Genomic DNA, 17,842 nt, shown 5'->3' on the forward strand with positions numbered 1-17,842 from the left:
TGTAGCAACTTCAGTGAACAGAGAGGAAAATATTGAAATTTCATTCACTACTCATGAGACATGAGCAGATTACGTTTTCTTTTTATACAGGGAAAATGTTATAAGAAAAGACTACTAGAAGACAACACACTACTAACTACTACCTTGAATCAAGAACATGCTTTTCCAGAAACAAAAGCATGAACTTGACGAAGGAGAACACAATCAGAGGGACCAAACTCCATTTGGAACCTACAAAACATAAAAAAAGCGACAGAAGGAAAAACAAACACATTGTTGGGTTCCTAAATAGAAGAAAGATCTTCATAAATGGTCTTAATACCAGGTCTCTCCGAAACTGATCTTATACACCTTAAAGCAATCCCAAGAACTTCTTTCATGCCTTTCTCTGTAACCGGATCACTTCCCATTTCCTGAGTCAAGACCGAATCAAAGCATTCCGCACCACGCCCTTCTGCTACACGTAACCTCACCCAATCGGTCAAATCAACACCTTCTTGTTCACCTGTGATCACATCTCCTGCACATCTTCCTGTTAGGATCTCGAGAAGTATCACACCGAATGCATACACATCTGATTTGAAAGAAGGTAACGGTTTTCTTGAAGCTGCTAGCTCAGGAGCTCGGTAGCCGAGGATTCCTGCGTCTAAAATCTGTTCGACTGTGCCTGCTTGTGTCATGAGACGGTGGAGGCAGTAATCTGCTACACGTGCGTTTAGCTCTGCTCCATCTAAGAGAATGTTTGTCGCCTTGAGGTTACCGTGTGGAACAGCTCTGTCGAAATGGAGGTAGTTTAGACCACGTGCCACATCAACTGTGATTTTCAACCGTTGAATCCAGGCTAAGGGAGGGCCTTTCCTGCCTGGTCGATCTGAGATCAAACAAGAACCGTAAGCTTGATGAAAAATACTGAAGATACATATAATAGATACTTCGAGAAGTTTATTTGAAAGGAGAGTTACCGTAAAGGAAGCTGGCTAGGCTTCCAGGCGATATAAAGTCTGAAAGAATAAGCTTTTCGTGTTGTGTTGGACCCCAGTAGTACCCTCGGAGAGTCACAACATTAGGATGTCTAATGTTAGAAAACTTCTTCACTTCTTTAGCAAACTCCTTTCTTTGCTTTGCCACGCCTTCTCTTAGCCATTTCACGGTTAAAAACACTCCATTATCCAGCGTTGCCCTGTAAGAAGTTCCATGGCTACTTCTTCCCAGAACTTCAGCTGGCGCCCTCGATAATTCCTCTGGAGTCAACTTGATTGAATCATCCAGAAACTGCAGCTCTCCCACAAGTCTATCTGGTGACCTAACATCAAGCCGTGCTAATTGCTGATCAGCTGGGAATGAATCTCCTGAGCCAGGTGACCAAGATAAATTGCTGGTCTTGGAAGGAGAGAAGCCGGTTGCAACAGCTAGTTTTTCATCTGGACTAAGGATTTCAGATGATGAGCCTTTTCTTGAAGCAACGAGATCCTCAGCAGAGACAACCATACCACCTCCACTGCCTGAGGGGATTGTTTGAGCCCGCCTATTAGTTTCTTTGCCTGTCATACTCCGCTCTTCGCGTCTTCTTGATTTGCAGATACAGAAAAGGAGGATAGCCACAAGGATGAGAATAATTATAGCAACGGCGCACGAAACTATTATAACAACCTTAACAAGTAAGTTGGATTTCTTCGTGGAAGCTTCTGATGCACTTGAACCAGAGGATCCAGCAGGTAAGGAGAGTTTGCTGTTTCCAGGATAAAAGGAAGGCGGAGGGAAGTTCTTCAGATTCTCTGGCACAGTCCCTGATAGATCATTGTATGAGACGTTAAAGGCCATAAGGCTGCTAGATAAGTTGCTTGGGAGTGGTCCAGTGAAATGATTCTGGGATACGTCTAATGAGCTTAGAGAGACCATGCCATTCATGGAGCTAGGCAAAGAGCCAGACAAATTATTTGCTGCGAGATTCAGCACTTGAAGATTGGTTAAAGATCCGACTACACCAGGAAGATCGCCGTCAAACCGGTTGTGAGAGAGATCAAGAAGACGGATTCTTGAACCAGAAGAAGGTAGGGGTCCGATGTTACCTGTCATGCCATTGTTTTGAAGGTGGATTTCCTCCAAAGTGGACATGGATAGTAATGCACTTGGGATTAGCCCTTCTAAGCTGTTGGAACTTAAGTCAAGTACCTGAAGTTTCGGATAATGCGTAGGAATCCGATCTGGAAGTGAGCCTGTGAGCTTATTGTAGGAAAGATTAAGATGGTTTGCTCGCAGAAGCTGGGGAGTTACATCTGGGAACGGCCCAGTGAAATGGTTCTGGCTCAGATCAAGGTATTCAATATTCTCCCATTTTGACCATCTTGTTAGATTTCCTTCAAACTGGTTGTTTGAGAGATCAAGTAGTATACAGCTCCCAGTCAAGAGAGGAAGCTCCCCGGTCAACGCATTTGAAGAAAGGTCAAGAGTGTGAAGAGTTGTTGACATGATAGAACTTATTGGCCCTGGAACACAAAAAGAATCAAGTTTTCTTATTGGCCACTATTAAGATATAACAGTTCACACTCTGTAGAAGATAAAGTTAAAAAGCATACCGGAGAGATTGTTGCCACTTAAATCCAGCGTTGTTAAAAGCAAAGAGTCACCTTTCAACAAATTATTGGGAAGGGAACCTGAGAATCTGTTGTTGCTAAGCTTGAGTACTTGAAGATCATAGGCATAGTTGAAACCTGGCAACTCTCCAGATAACTGGTTGTAGCTAAGATCCAAGACTTTGATGTTCTGAAACAACTGAAACCCACTAGTCAATGAACCTTCAAGCTGATTATGGCTGAGATTTAAATGCTTGATGCTCTCAGAAACACCAGGTAACAGCTTCCCAGATGTAGTCACCAGTCTGTTTCCACTGATATCGACATAGCTCGCATTCGTTGAAAGGAAAAACTCCCCATCAAGATTACCCTCAATTGAGTTACCATGCAAATCAAGCACTTCAAGACTTGATATCAACTCAAAACCCCTTGGGATTGTCCCCGTGAATCCATTAGAAGACAGATTCAAGTACAAGAGATCGTTCAGCCTTGTCAAGGACTTTGGCAAAGGTCCAGAAAAGGAGTTGCGACTCATATCCAAGGACTGAAGAGAAGTCAATCCACTCATAGATTCCGGAATCTCGCCGGAAAAGTTGTTACCAGCTAGAGAAAGATTCCTCAAGCTTACTGATCTACCAATCTCTTTAGGCAGTGAGGAAGAGAACAAGTTATCAGACAAATCCAAGAACTGGAGGCTTTTGAAACTGCCTAGATTATTTGGTAAGCCGCCAGAAATGGAATTGTTGGCCATAGATAGCTTCACAAGCTTGGTCAAGTTGGAAAACAGACTGAAGTCAGCATCAGCAGTCAAACCCAAATTATCTAAAACAACGCCAGCCACATTACCGCCATTGCAGACAATACCATTCCAAGAAGAAGGACAACCATTGAAATCAATAGACTCATCGTTCCACGAATTAAGGACAAAACCTGTAGGGTCATGTTTAATCCCTTTCTTGAATTCAAGCAATGTCATGATGTCCTGTGATGGAAGTTGCCCCATTGCAGACAGGAAAAACATGGAGAGTAAGATAATCTTAGATAGATTCATCTTCGAATTCAATATATTTCCCCCAAAAGCTACAGTCTTTTGCAGAAAGCCAACAACTTAATATCCAGCTCACCAACGCAGAACATTCATGGAAGCCCCCAAGTAAATCTGAAAGAAGACAAAACCCCATCAACGTTACCATAAAAAGTTTCAATCTTTCCTCAAAAAATCAAATATTCAAGAGAAAAAAAACAAAACGGAAGCTAAAGAGACTTCACCTCACATGAACAAATCTTCTGAAAAAAAAACCCCAATCAAACTAAAATGCAGGATGATAGTGAATGAGAAGGAACAATCTTGAGAACCAGAGGGAATCAGCTGGTAATAACATTAAATGAACAAAATGGGCTATTGAATATGGGGACCCATTCCGAGATCTAAAAACCTAACCACAAAGCAAAGAGATAAAATGAGAAAAGTGAGGATTTAAAAAAAAAAAAACTTACGGAGATGAAAAAAAAAAAGCTTCACTGTGGGATGGGAACAATGTCGTCGACAAAGGTGGAGAAGAAGGAAGACAAAGACTTTGAAGCAGAATGATTTTGTAAATTAGCTCATGCAGTGCACGGGGTTTTTGGATTTGACTCTCTCTCTCTCAAAGACACTGTAGAGACTGAGCCAAGTGAGAGAGAAATCTTTGTTGTGGGTCACTTTCAAAATTTAAAACAGAACAAAAGATTGATTGTCACACTTGCTTTTAACAAACAAAAGAAAGAAGCCAAAAAAACAAACACAAAAATTAAAGATAGAGAGAAAAATTTGCTAGTTTTCACGTACGACAGTGACGAAAGACAAGGACCTTGTAAAGAGATTAACAAAAAAAAACTCTTGAAGCTTGTGAACGGCCAAACAAAAAAAACAACCAACCAACAAAATCAAAAACCCTAAAATTAAAACAAAAAAAAAAAAAAAACAGGGAAAAATAGCAAGAACAATATTTTACTGTTTTTATTGGTTTACGAGATAGAATTGTTATTTTAAGCTTACTTTTTCATAGCCTTTTCAGGTAAAGAGAGTAGTGCTAAAGATTAAATATTTAATTATCACCCGCCAGGAATGCCCCGGGAAAAAAGAATCCAAAAAACTGCAAGAACAAAAAAAGAAAAAAAGAAAAAAAAAGTGACTTACACTAGGTGAGTGAGTGTGTGACTCATGGTGGACGCCAAAGTGTTTTATCCAATATGGTTTTGGGTCTTTTGTCCTTTGCTTTTAGCGAAGGCTAAAACTGTCATTTAATTTTACAGTGAGTTATTTGACCTCATTGGGAAAATAAGCGAGTATTGCGCAGTGCAGTAATAATAAATCCTTGTTTAAAATTTGCAATAATATGAAATTTACAGAAAAAGATAATTAACTAATTCATAATTTCTTTTCTTTTTAAGAAATCCAGGAAAAAAAAAAGGAAGTGAATCCTAATTAAAATTCTGAAAAAGATTTTTTTAAAAAAGAAGAAGAATAATGAATAATTATGTCAAAATTAATAATAATTAATAATTAAGAAAAGAATCATTTATTAGTAGTAAAATGTAGAAGAAATGGGGTCCTCAGATGCTGACTACGTTGACTAGGTGAGACCGGGATAGACAAGACCCGGTCAGGACAATTATTTTGGTTTTACTGATTATTTTAAAAGTAGTAGTCCACTTTCGGAAGAAACTGAGAACTAAAGGGGTCATATATTCAAAAAGAAAAATTGATGACTCATGAGTGAGTAATGAGTTGGTGAGATCATGTGATCATTACTTTTACACAGATATATAGAGAGGGAGAGACGAGAGAGGACTTGCGTCTGAGACTCACTCACTCTCCTTTTGCTTATTTTGCTAAACACAGCAATCTTAAAAAGTTTCATCAATGGCTGCGATTCGCAGAGCGCAGTCTCTACTTAGTCTCACCAAATTCAAAACCAATTTCGTGTCTGCGTCTTATCTAAGTCTCCGCCGATTCTCTTCGTCGTCTCAGAATTCAAAACAATTCCAGGTTCTGTTTTTTAAACTTTTCTTCATGATCGGAATATATATTGTATTTGCTTAAAACGTTCCAAAAACATGATCTTTTATATTAGTTGGAAGAAAAAGGTCTTAACTTTTGTGAATCTGATCAAAATTTATGTAAATGAAAAATCTCATTACCCTCTGTTTTCTCAGAATGTTGGTTTCATAGGGCTTGGAAATATGGGTTCTAGGATGGTGAATAATCTAGTTAAAGCTGGATATAACGTTACCGTTCATGACATGTAATTATTACCCTTTAGTGCCCATTTTTCATATTTGGTTTATGCTTTGATCCATTTGACTAACCTTTTTTTGCCCGTATACTTGTGTTTGATTTCACAGAAATCGTGATGTTATGAAGATGTTTGCTCAATTAGGAGTCTCTGCTAGAGACACTCCTTATGAAGTTGCACAAGATAGCCAAGTTGTGATTACCATGCTACCTTCATCATCTCACGTAAGCTGGTTGTTATTACCTCTAGCTAGCAAGTGTTTTTTGTGAGAATAATTTGGACATTATCATGTTAGTTGCATGATTTGATGCATTATTAGGAAAAAATAATCTGCAAGATAGTATTGTTGTTTACCTCCTGTTACTGGGATGTTTAGATGGTTGAAACCTGAAAGATTGTAAAATCTTTAAATGTTGATCTCTTCATTGGTTTTATGAAGGAAGAATATTTTAATTCTTGTAGGTGATGGATGTGTACACAGGAAGAAATGGGTTGCTTCGTGGAGAAAATGCAATAAGACCTGCTTTGTTTATAGATTCATCTACTATTGATCCACAAACAACTCGAAAAATCTCGTTTGCTGTTTCTAATTGTAATTTGAAAGAAAAGAGAGGTAAAGCATATATAGTATTTGAAGGGAAGTTTGTTTGCGCTTCTGAGTTAACAGCTTCAGTTTGTTCTTCTTGTGAACAAGTCGAGATTGTTTCATTTTAAATAGTTTCAACCATCTTTGATGCAGACAACTGGGAAAAGCCAGTCATGTTGGATGCTCCTGTCTCTGGAGGTGTACTTGCTGCAGAAGCTAGTACGCTCACTTTCATGGTATGTAGACTCTCTTTTTCTACAATATTTGAGTCACATCCTTTATAGATACTCTGATACTCATGATTATATAAGATTTGCACATTATATGTGCATGTACCGGCAAATGGCATTGATACAATTGCACGTTTGTAGGTTGGAGGCCCCGAAGATGCTTACTTAGCTGCTAGACCAATTCTTCAGTCAATGGGTAGAACTTCCATCTACTGTGGTGGTTCAGGAAATGGATCTGTAAGTTCACTGTTATACCATGTTTTGTCTATTACAGTACCTCTTATCTAATCATTGGTATATTTGGATCCACAATTCTCTAGGATGAATCTTTTCAATCTGGACTGAGAAACGACGTGTTCTTTTTTTTTTTCAAACTTAGGCTGCAAAGATTTGTAACAATTTGGCGATGGCTGTTAGTATGCTCGGCACTTCAGAAGCCTTAGCTCTTGGTCAGTCTCTTGGAATATCTGCCAGCACTTTAACAGAAGTGTTAAACACATCTAGTGGCCGATGTTGGAGTAGGTATGTTAATGAAATGACCTCTTCAACGCCTTCTATTTAAGTACAGACCCCAATTCTTAACTTCGTTTTATATTCCTAAAACCACAGCGACGCATATAATCCAGTTCCAGGAGTGATGAAAGGTGTGCCCTCTTCAAGAGATTACAATGGCGGTTTCGCATCCAAACTTATGGTCAGTATCTTAACATATGTTTATATCGTTGATCCTAAAATGTCTGTAAAGCACATTCCTTAATGTACACAAGTCTTTCATGGATATTGTTGTATTCAAAATGCAGGCTAAAGACCTAAACCTCGCAGCAGCATCAGCTGAAGAAGTTGGACACAAAAGCCCATTGATATCCAAAGCACAAGAGATGTGAGTACTTACACTAGTCTTTTCTTCTAGAAGTTTTTGTCCTTGAAAGTTGAAACGATGACTTGGTGTGAACAAAGAAGGCTTGTGAAGTTTATGGAAACAACTTAGAAACTTGTGTTTAAAGCTCTTATATGAAACAGTGCAGACATATCATCAAGCTGGAGTTTTTTTTTTATGTTTTTGCAGTTACAAGAAGATGTGCGAGGAAGGGCATGAAAGAAAGGACTTCTCTTGTGTCTTCCGACACTTTTACAATGGCAAAGATGAAGTCTGAGGCCAACTTTACAATGACCCTGTAAAAATAATCAGTTTCTTCGTGAACATCTTTAGTTTGGACATTACTCTTAGTGCAGAATAAAGCATGAAAGCATTCTATAGAGGATTAAACAAAGTTAATGCAAAGTCAAAAGTCACCGTTGGTAATTACATCTTTTGTTTGTTAACAGCGTTACTCGCTAAACCGATCCACAAATATATCAGTTTCCTTATATGTATTCGTAATCTATTTGATATACAATCATTCTTTGGCTATATTCCTAAAACTTCAAGATCTTGTATAATCTGCAGTGGCTTCGACATGACAAGTCCAGTGGAAGAACCAAACCATTTTTGCAGAATCACCGGTACCAAATCTCCATTTGTTAGAAGTGGGAAGTAAAAAAATCACGGGAAAATATTGTATGTAAATGACCAAAAACACCCTTGGCTTTCTTCATCCCATCCCCACCGCTACATTTGAAAACCCCCAACTTGCTCTGTACGCTCAAAACTAGTTTTGTACATGCCCATTTCTCTCTCAAAAACTGTCAAAAGGTACGCCTTTGATTCTTGCTTGCTTTTCGTCTCTTATGTTTCACTTCGTTACTCTAGGAATCTTCGTAAAGTTCTATTTCGTCGCCCCTTTCGTTTCTGTGGACGATTCGGTCCTCGTCAACTAACTTACAACCCTTTGTTTTTTAATTTTTGATCCTTTCGCGCGAAAAAATCCTTGCTTTGACTCATGTTCCTCTGTTTCATCTCTCTGCTGTCAAAAGCCTACAACTTTATCGGATTTGAGTTTAGTTTACATCCTTCATTTATCGATTTCCCCATTTTTTGTGTGTTGTTGCGGAATTAAGACTCAACTAGACTGAGAATTTAAGTCATCTTGTCTTCTAATAAACCCCAGCTAACCCCGGAATTTAGGTCATCTTCTTACGATATCTCTCTTAGAAAAAACCCTAGTTTTTTTTTGGGGGTTCCGTGCAGTCGCACAGTTTGCACAAAAGTTACCATCTTTCCTGATCTATGCGAGTGATGTATAGTTTATTTTGTTTTGTCTCAGTGTCTAGAGAAGCTACAGTGAGTTTGTGATGACGGGTGAGGAGAAGCAGACACTCAATCCTAAGGAAATTATACATGACAAGTTTGGTGTTAAAGCAAGTTACAGAATTGAGGAAGTTCATGCTTCTTCGAATGGATGCCTCTATCGATGTCACTTGCAGCTACCTGACTTTACTGTTGTCTCAAATGTCTTCAAGGAAAAGAACGATTCCGAACAATCCGCTGCTGAATTGGCTCTCGAGAAGGTATGTTGTTGTTATATATCTCTCCTGTCTTTTTGTATCTTTGTTTTCTGAATGTTGTTATGCTAAAGAAGAAGACGATACTATTCATGTTGCAGCTAGGCATTCACCCACTGGATTATAATGATGATGATATTACTGTGGAGGAAGCTTGGGATGATATCGTTGAACGCATTAAGTATATATTTTCTGATGAGGTTAGTATGTCACAAGCAATTTTATAAATATGAGTAATGATTAGTTGATCACTGGACTAAAAGCCTAAAAGCAATCTGGGATTTCTCTTTATGCAAATGACATTATATAATTTAACCAACTACAGTTTTTTGGCTTTAATATTTCAAGTTGTTGCCGTTTCAGTTTCTTTCAGCTGATCATCCTCTGGGAGGTCACCTTAGGGCGGCATTGCAAAGGGATGGTGAACATTGCGGATCAGTTCCGGTTTCTGTCATCGCTACATTTGATACAAAGATCAACAGTCGTTGTAAAGTGATTAATCCTTCAGTGGACTCAGATCCTAGCTTGCTCATGTCCTATGTCATGAAGGCTGCTGCAAAGTTGCCAGACTACATTGTCGTATCTCCGCGTGAAGATTCACTCCGCAGGAAAAAACCATACCCTTCAGCAATTATAAAAGCATTGGCTACTCAAGTAGAAAGCATAAAAGTTGAGGCTATGCATATACAATGTAGCGTTGACGGTGAAGAGGCTGTTAAGCCAGTCACTCTTGATATTTCATCAGGTCGGTATTACTTGGATATTGTTGCTGAAAAGCTTGGGTTGAAGGATGGCAGCCTAGTGATGATATCAAGGTCTTTAAATTTTCCTTTTTGTCAATTAATGGAGCTTTCTTGAAGTTAATCTGATTAAAACTCTTCATGGATTTTTCAAACAGGACTATTGGCAAAACTGCCTCTGGCTTAGAGTGTAGAGTATATGCTGCCATTCCTAAGTTGAAGTCTTGTGATACTTCATGGAAATCCAGTGAAAAACGTCCAGTTAATGAATCATCACATCTTGAAAAGTCTCGGAATGCAAAAGCTAGTTTTGTAAGTGGTCTAGATATTCACGGTGATGCGATTGTGGCATCTGTTGGCTACCCATGGAGGTCCCATAATCTTGAACACGATGATGTAACTTTAAAGTCATTTTACAGGTCTCTACTCCTACCAACTTTTGCTCTGTTTATATTTTTATCTTGTTCTTTTGTATATCTTTTGGTCTTCCGCTGATGCACTAATTATCTTATCATGTTTTTGGCTACATGTAGGATATGTTGCGGTATGTCTCCTAATGGAATCTATAAATTCTCTCGACAAGCACTAATTGCTGCGCAGTTACCTTTTTCATACATTTCAAAGTCTAACTGGAGAGGTCCATCCCCCAGGGAGATTCTCTGCATGTTCTGTCAACAGCAACTGCTAGCAGAACCCATTTTCACTGTAACTCTTGCCCCTGTGAAACCACTGTCTAGCATATTAAGTTCCTACCAGAAGTTGAAAGACTCAGAATGTGATGATATCTACAATCAGCATATGAGAAGGAAAAAAGACGAGATACAAGGGTCAGGGACTGGGTATAGATGTGAAGTGAAGATTCTCTCAAAGTCGCAGGATTTGGTTTTAGATTGTTCACCGGGTAACTTCTATGAGAAGGAGAATCATGCTATTCAAAATGCTGCGTTGAAAGCCCTCTCATGGTTTAATGGGTTATTCGATGACCTTGATGCTGACCCAGATCAACCATGTTATTCGAAACTACACCTGGATATGCTCTTTCAACGTAGTGTCATGATAAAAGGGGCTTTTCCAAGTAGTAGAAGGTATGAACAGCCCAGGTCTAAATCAAGGAACACGGGTATGCCACGTGAACGGAAGCGTGTTCAATCTGTAACAGATGGTTCCTTGGTTAGCATATGCTATTCTGTGTCCGTGGAGGTAGATGCTGACTTTTCGAGGAATGGTGAATATTTGAAAGAACTCATCGAAAGCAATGAAGAGATAGAATTTGAGGTAGGAAATGGATCTATGAATCCACATCTTGAATCGGTTGTCACTCAGATGTCTGTGGGACAATATGCTTGTTTTTTAACTAATAACCCTGCTGAAGGCTTGGTTTTTGCTGCTGCCACTGATACTGTGAGGACTCAGTCACTCCTATCAGGTAACTCTTCTAATTTTTAATAGAAAAAACTTAGCTTTCTCAGGTTGGGGGAGGAAAACTTTATCAACTGTTCACATTTCTTTTGTTACAAATGCAACCAGAACTCTCAGCCGGTTTGGAATACAATGTACGTTTGTTGGGAGTGAAAGGGCCGACAGAAGAACGAATGGAGGCGGCTTTTTTCAAACCCCCACTTTCAAAACAGCGTGTTGACTATGCAATGAAACATATAGAAGAGTCGTCAGCTTCTACTCTGGTAGACTCTTCTTGTTTCTCATTTGATCATACTGTCTTTCTGCTTCTTGTGATTCAGGATTCATTTTAGGACTCCTTATAATATTCCAGTCTTTATAATTGTTTCAGGTTGACTTTGGATGCGGGTCTGGAAGTTTACTAGCCTCTTTACTTGACTATCCAACTTCACTTCAAACCATGGTCGGTGTTGACATCTCACAGAAGGGCCTTGCCCGTGCTGCTAAGGTATGCTAACTCTGAGACTTAACCTGATGAGACTATATGCATCTTAAAGCTTGATATTTGTTTGTTCAAAACTGCATTTATGCGATTCATGAGTTGTGTAACATGTGAAGATTGTATTTTATATCCTCTTCAGAGATGGTTGAATGAAGATTGTTAATTTACATCAAATATGTGTGCATGTATTGTTTCAATTTCAGATGCTACGTTTGAAATTAAACAAGGGACCTTGCAACCTCAAATCTACTACACTCTATGATGGCTCCATCCTCGAGTTTGATTCTAGGCTGCAAGACATTGACGTCGGCACTTGCTTAGAGGTCCCCTTCTATTTTCTTGCTTCATTTCTTCATCATTTTTAAAATGTGTATTATCTTCAAGAAATCTGACTTTAACATATAATCTGTTCCGACTCTGTAGGTCATTGAACACATGGAGGAAGATCAAGCCTGTCAATTTGGGAAAACAGTTCTAACCTTGTTCCGCCCGAAACTTCTGATTATCTCCACACCAAACTACGAGTGCAACAAAATTCTACATAAGCGTGCTCCAGACAACTCAGAAAAGAAATCCATTTCACAGCCACTCCAGTTCAGGAACCATGACCACAAGTTCGAATGGACAAGGAAACAGTTTAACCAGTGGGCAACTAAGCTCGCCAAAGGCTACCACTACAGCGTCGAGTTCAGCGGTGTTGGTGGGTCTGGCATAATAGATCCCGGATTTGCTTCTCAGATTGCTATTTTTAGACGGAAATCTTTGTCGGCTGTTAAAAGGAAGGACTCGGAAGGCTCGATGCGGCCTTATCAAGTCACTTGGGAATGGACAAGAAGAAATGGAGACAAAAAAGACTAATCTTTGGTTTACAAGAGTATCATCAACCAGAATAGACTTGTTTCCTTTTTCGTTTAGCTTCTTTTTGAGTTTGTCGATTTTATTACTGTTTGAAATCTCCATGTTTCTTCTGTATCACACTCTTTGTCTTTGGTCTTTGATGCTTAATATGATAAAAAACTGTGTCAATTACACAGAAGTCACAACAAATGACACATTATTTCCTTCTAAAAAAGAGAATGGTGGATAGGGAATAAAATAAAAAAAAAGTCGAAAAATTAAAGACAACGATTCTACTACTACATCAATGAAATGACTAGAACACCCTCTCTTCTCCTCCCTCTCTAAAACCCCATTCTCTCTCTCCCACTCTCTTTTTCTCTGTTGTTCTCTCCTCGGTTCTTACATGACATTCTGCTCATCCCTTTAGGTTCGTTGTTGATTCTTCGTGCTTTTAGGGTTTGTCTGAATCGTTTTGATACTTCTGGGCTCTTTATGAAATTCAATTTCATTAAATCTTCGTTTCTCGTCATGACGATTCGTTTGTCTTGACGTTACACTCAAAACCCCTTTTTTTTTGTTGTTGGGTTTGTACCCGAAACCTCTATCTCTACTTCCTCGGAACGAAAAATTGTTACTTTACTCATTTTCTTGTGTTTAGTCTCTCTGTTTTTTTTTTTTTTTTTTCCCATGGCATGCGTAATCGATTCTAGTTTTATAATTTGGGTTTCGCCATTTTTGTTACGGAAACGAAAGACTTTGGCAAGACTGAGACTTTACTTATCATTCTCTAGTCTGAAAAAGTAGTTAGAATTAGAACATTGAGAATGTGGGAACTCAATCAAATTGATGTTGGTTCGATTTTGAACTTTTGATTTGTATGTTAATGTTTTTAATATGGCTTTGATTTGAATTGTCAAGTTACCATCTTTCCTGAAATTTGGCTTATATATGTGTGACCCTTTTGTTTGTCTCAGTGTATTGAAGAAGCTACATTGCGTTTGTGATGGCGGGTGGTGGGAAGCGTACACCTACTCCGAAGTCAATTATACATCAGAAGTTTGGTGCTAAAGCAAGTTATAGAGTTGAGGAAGTTTATGATTCTTCTCAGAGTGGTTGTCCAGGTTTGGCAATTCCTCAAAAAGGCCCATGTCTCTATCGCTGCCACTTGGAGCTACCAGACTTTTCTGTTGTATCAAATGTATTCAAGAAGAAGAAGGATTCCGAACAATCTGCTGCTGAATTGGCTCTTGAGAAGGTATGCTTCGTTGTATGTGTCTCTTTTGATATTGTGGTATCTCTTATGATATAACAAAGACAGTACCGTTTCATGTTGCAGCTAGGCATTCGTCCTCAGAATGATGATCTTACTGTAGATGAAGCTTGGGATGAGATCGTTGGACGCATTAAGTATATATTTTCTGATGAGGTATGTATCTCAAAAGATCTTTCTGATTTCTATGTATACAATACCTTGATCTAAATGATATCTTATATTATTCGGTTGCAGTTTATTTCAGCTGAACATCCTCTAGGAGCTCACCTTAGAGCGGTGTTGCGAAGGGATGGTGATTGTTGCGGCTCAGTTCCTGTTTCTGTCATTGCTACATTTGATGCAAAGATTAATAGTCGTTGTAAAATCATTAATCCTTCTGTGGAATCAGATCCTTCTTTGGTCATTTCCTATGTCATTGAGGCTGCTGCAAAGTTGTCGGACTACATTGTCGCATCTCCAGATGTATCTTCACTCCGAAAGAAAAATCCATACCCTTCAGAAATTGTAGAAGCACTAGCTACTCATGTATCTGATTCCCTACTTAGCAGAGAAGTAGCGGCTGTATTTATACCATGTCTCGGTGAGGAGGTTGTTGAGCTAGAAACTCTTTACATCTCATCAGACCGGCATTATTTGGATAGTATTGCTGACAGGCTTGGTTTGAAAAATGGCAGCCAAGTGATGATGTCCAGGTGATTATACTGTTTTTTTTTTGTTTCCTATTAGTAAGTGGAACATTCTTGGTGTTAATCTGGCTTGAAAGTATTTTTTCTTTTCAACAGGACTTTTGGCAAAGCTTCCTGTGGTTCTGAGTGTAGATTGTACTCTACTATTCCGAATAAGTCCTCTGATAAATCATCAGAAGCGTCTGGAAGTTCAAATGAAGACTCATCTCATATTGAAAAAACTCTGAATGCACGAGCAAGTTACATTTGTGGTCAAGATATTTACGGGGATGCTATCTTGGCATCTGTTGGTTACCGATGGAAGTCCAACGATCTTGACTGTGATGATGTAACTGTGAAGTCATTTTACAGGTCCATTTTCTTCTACCAACTTTTGCTCAGTTTTATGTCTGGATTTTCCTTTTCACATCTTCATTTATTAAGGATTTTGGGAACATTGCATTACTTACGTTACGTGTAATAACTCTGAAGTAATGCATTTGACGTTTGTCTTGGCCTTCCGATGAAGCATTGCATATTTTATCATGTACTGATGTATGACTTGTGGCTTCTGCAGGATATGTTCTGGTATGACACCCAATGGAATCTACAAAATTTCACGTCAAGCAGTAATTGCTGCACAGTTGCCTTCTTCATTCACTACAAAATCTAATTGGAGAGGTCCACTCCCCAGGGAGATTCTCTGCATGTTCTGCCACCAGCATCGACTAGCAGAACCCGTCTTTTCTTCATCCAATGCTCCTGTGGAATCGTTATCTAACATATTCAGATCTCACAAGAAGTTGAAGGTCTCAGGAGTTGACGATGCTGATAATGATAATTTGAGTAGGGAGAAAGAAGATACACCAGGATCAGGGATGAGGTTTAGATGTGAAGTGAAAATTTTTACGAAGTCTCAGGATTTGGTTTTAGAATGTTCACCGAGAAAATTCTATGAGAAGGAGAATGATGCCATTCAAAATGCTTCATTAAAAGCCCTCCTATGGTTAAGTAAGTTTTTCGATGAACTGGATGTGGAGCAACCATCTGATACAGATGACGACCAGGATATCAAATCTTCAACTCCTAATGTTTTTGTGGCCCCGCCGATTTCCCATAATGGACACATCTCTGAATCAAAACCCATAGATGTGCCATCAGCAGAGAAGCGTGTTCAATCTATAACAAATGGTTCTGTGGTTAGTATATGCTATTCTTTGTCGTTGGCTGTGGATCCTGAATATTCGAGTGATGGTGAATCTCCAAGTGATGACGAATCTCCAAGAGATGACATCGAAAGCAATGAAGATATGGAAGCTGAGGTGGAAGCTGATTGTGAACCCTCAATAGAACTCATTGAAAGCAATGAAGAGATAGAGTTTGAGGTAGGGACTGGATCCATGAATCCACATATAGAATCAGCTGTTACTCAGATGAGTGTGGGTGAATATGCTTCTTTTAGTACTACACCCCCTGATGCTGCAGAAGCTTTGATTTTGGCTGCTGCTTCTGATACTGTGACAGTCCGCTCGCTCCTATCAGGTATTGCTTCTAATGTTTTCATTTTGTTGGATGTCATAGGATGATTTCTGAAAACGATTTTCTGGTTGGAAGAAAAATAAAAGGTGTTTATCAAATGCTGACATTTGTATTGCCTTCATTAGTGAACTTACTTACTAGTAACTACAAAATTCTGGCTCTGATCAATACGAAAAAGAGGCAAAGTTATGTAAGGTAGCATCATTATTAACAATTCACTTTTGCTGTATCGAAGCTTTTGTAGCTGACGGCAGAGGATGAACAAAGATTAGACCTATATCTATGACTAAGTTAAGAGATTCCATGAACATTTATATTTGATACTGATGAATTTCCTCTGCTTCTTTTGCACAGAACGTCCAACTTTAAATTACAGTATACTTTTGTTGGGTGTGAAAGGGCCATCAGAAGAACGAATGGAGGCGGCGTTTTTCAAACCTCCACTTTCAAAACAGCGTGTTGAATATGCACTGAAACATATAAGAGAATCATCCGCTTCTACTTTGGTAAGCTCTTTATATCTTAATGTCCTCCTGCTTATTGGGATTCTAAATTCAAGACTTCTTCAGTTGTTTCAGTCTCTCTTGTCCTAATTGGTAGCACTGTAAATAAGCGTAAGATGACACCTCTATTCTCGTTACAGGTTGATTTTGGATGCGGATCTGGAAGTTTATTAGACTCTCTACTTGACTATCCAACTTCACTTCAAACCATTATCGGTGTTGACATTTCACCGAAGGGTCTTGCCCGTGCTGCTAAGGTATTAAAAATCGCATACCACTGTTTTCTTATTCCCTCTCGTAGAGGAAGTAACTTGATGAGACTAGTGCATCGAAAAAAACTGATGTCTGTTGGATGAAGGCTGCATTTGTGTAATCGAAAAGAAATGGTAGATTTACTTTTGTTTTTGTGTATCTTGTGTTTCAACTTCAGATGCTACATATAAAACTAAACAAGGAAGCTTGCAACGTCAAATCTGCTACACTTTATGATGGTTCCATCCTTGAGTTTGACTCTAGGCTGTATGACGTAGACATCGGCACTTGCTTAGAGGTGGTTCTCCTGTCATCTGCTTTATTCCTTAAAAGTTTGTGCATGTTCATCAAAAGCAATCTGTCTGGTAAAGCGTTGCATATAATCTGTTCTGAATCTGTAGGTTATTGAGCACATGGAAGAAGATCAAGCCTGTCAATTTGGGGAAAAAGTTCTGAGCTTGTTTCGCCCCAAGCTCCTGATTGTCTCAACACCAAACTTCGAGTTCAACACAATCCTCCAGCGGTCTACACCAGAAACCCAAGAAGAAGACAAAACCGAGTCACAGCTTCCTAAATTCAGGAACCACGACCACAAATTCGAATGGACAAGAGAACAGTTTAACAACTGGGCGTCTAAGCTCGCCAAAGTCCATAACTACAGCGTCGAGTTCAGCGGTGTTGGTGGGTCTGGTGAAGTAGAACCCGGGTTTGCTTCTCAGATAGCTGTTTTTAGACGGGAAGCTTCATCTATTGAGAATGTTGCAGAAGGCTCAATGCCGCCTTATAAAGTCATATGGGAATGGAAGAAAGAAGATGGAGACAAAAAAGACTGATCTCTGGTTAGAGTAGTAATGAGCAAGCAAATGCCATGATGTGGTTCACCTTTAAAAAAAACTCAAAGCTTGTTTAGTTCCTCTTGTCTTAGCTTTTGCAGATGATTAAATTAAATTAACCGTAAAAAACAATGTTTAAAACTAGATTAATGCGAATTACCCTTTTTACCCCTGCATCAAAGTTTGTT

At 38.9% G+C, this 17,842-nt stretch overlaps 4 protein-coding genes across 14 annotated transcripts; 3 read left to right on the forward strand and 1 right to left on the reverse strand.

Annotated features, from left to right (window-relative positions):
- Window positions 1–14: 14 nt before the first annotated feature.
- On the reverse strand, window positions 15–4,910 carry LOC104718242 (LRR receptor-like serine/threonine-protein kinase GHR1). 7 transcript variants are annotated; one of them, XM_087469340.1, is made up of 6 exons: window positions 4,753–4,910; window positions 4,096–4,228; window positions 3,843–4,009; window positions 2,577–3,732; window positions 963–2,486; window positions 15–871 (listed from the first exon to the last, which is right to left on the reverse strand). In XM_087469340.1, exons 4-6 carry the CDS (start codon window positions 3,622–3,624, stop codon window positions 285–287), a joined length of 3,159 nt encoding a protein of 1,052 aa, XP_087325466.1. In that variant the 5' UTR covers window positions 3,625–3,732; window positions 3,843–4,009; window positions 4,096–4,228; window positions 4,753–4,910; the 3' UTR covers window positions 15–284. The 7 variants fall into 7 exon arrangements, with proteins under 7 accessions (XP_087325466.1, XP_087325471.1, XP_087325464.1 ...); XM_087469345.1 differs by having other exon boundaries at window positions 3,843–3,942; window positions 4,071–4,228; window positions 4,753–4,769; XM_087469338.1 differs by lacking the exon at window positions 4,753–4,910 and adding an exon at window positions 4,612–4,743.
- A 417-nt stretch (window positions 4,911–5,327) lies between these two features.
- LOC104718244 (putative 3-hydroxyisobutyrate dehydrogenase, mitochondrial) lies at window positions 5,328–7,973 on the forward strand. 4 transcript variants are annotated; one of them, XM_010435953.2, is made up of 10 exons: window positions 5,328–5,604; window positions 5,772–5,860; window positions 5,961–6,075; window positions 6,314–6,464; window positions 6,591–6,673; window positions 6,809–6,904; window positions 7,047–7,189; window positions 7,277–7,361; window positions 7,468–7,547; window positions 7,734–7,973. In XM_010435953.2, the coding sequence occupies exons 1-10, from the start codon at window positions 5,479–5,481 to the stop codon at window positions 7,819–7,821; spliced, it is 1,056 nt and encodes a 351-aa protein (XP_010434255.1). In that variant the 5' UTR covers window positions 5,328–5,478; the 3' UTR covers window positions 7,822–7,973. The 4 variants fall into 4 exon arrangements, with proteins under 4 accessions (XP_010434255.1, XP_019086916.1, XP_087324519.1 ...); XM_087468393.1 differs by having other exon boundaries at window positions 5,410–5,604; window positions 5,961–6,083; XM_019231371.2 differs by lacking the exon at window positions 5,772–5,860 and having other exon boundaries at window positions 5,363–5,604.
- Window positions 7,827–12,796, forward strand: LOC104718243 (small RNA 2'-O-methyltransferase-like). Of its 2 annotated transcripts, none has more exons than XM_087468391.1 (11): window positions 7,827–7,966; window positions 8,115–8,360; window positions 8,872–9,115; window positions 9,211–9,309; window positions 9,473–9,924; window positions 10,008–10,268; window positions 10,383–11,275; window positions 11,377–11,531; window positions 11,639–11,755; window positions 11,953–12,072; window positions 12,173–12,796. In XM_087468391.1, the coding sequence occupies exons 3-11, from the start codon at window positions 8,900–8,902 to the stop codon at window positions 12,605–12,607; spliced, it is 2,748 nt and encodes a 915-aa protein (XP_087324517.1). In that variant the 5' UTR covers window positions 7,827–7,966; window positions 8,115–8,360; window positions 8,872–8,899; the 3' UTR covers window positions 12,608–12,796. The 2 variants fall into 2 exon arrangements, 1 of the variants encoding a protein (XP_087324517.1); XR_015568170.1 differs by lacking the exon at window positions 7,827–7,966 and having other exon boundaries at window positions 10,383–11,124; window positions 11,222–11,275.
- On the forward strand, window positions 12,590–17,830 carry LOC104718246 (small RNA 2'-O-methyltransferase). Its single transcript, XM_087468390.1, has 10 exons — window positions 12,590–13,016; window positions 13,564–13,844; window positions 13,926–14,015; window positions 14,097–14,554; window positions 14,645–14,899; window positions 15,105–16,069; window positions 16,421–16,572; window positions 16,710–16,826; window positions 17,000–17,119; window positions 17,223–17,830. The coding sequence occupies exons 2-10, from the start codon at window positions 13,593–13,595 to the stop codon at window positions 17,652–17,654; spliced, it is 2,841 nt and encodes a 946-aa protein (XP_087324516.1). The 5' UTR covers window positions 12,590–13,016; window positions 13,564–13,592; the 3' UTR covers window positions 17,655–17,830.
- The last annotated feature ends 12 nt before the right edge of the window (window positions 17,831–17,842 follow it).

The sequence above is a fragment of the Camelina sativa genome, chromosome 10 (assembly GCF_030686135.1).
Source record: "Camelina sativa cultivar CO46 ecotype springtype chromosome 10, ASM3068613v1".
NCBI classification, from domain to species: Eukaryota; Viridiplantae; Streptophyta; class Magnoliopsida; order Brassicales; family Brassicaceae; genus Camelina; species Camelina sativa.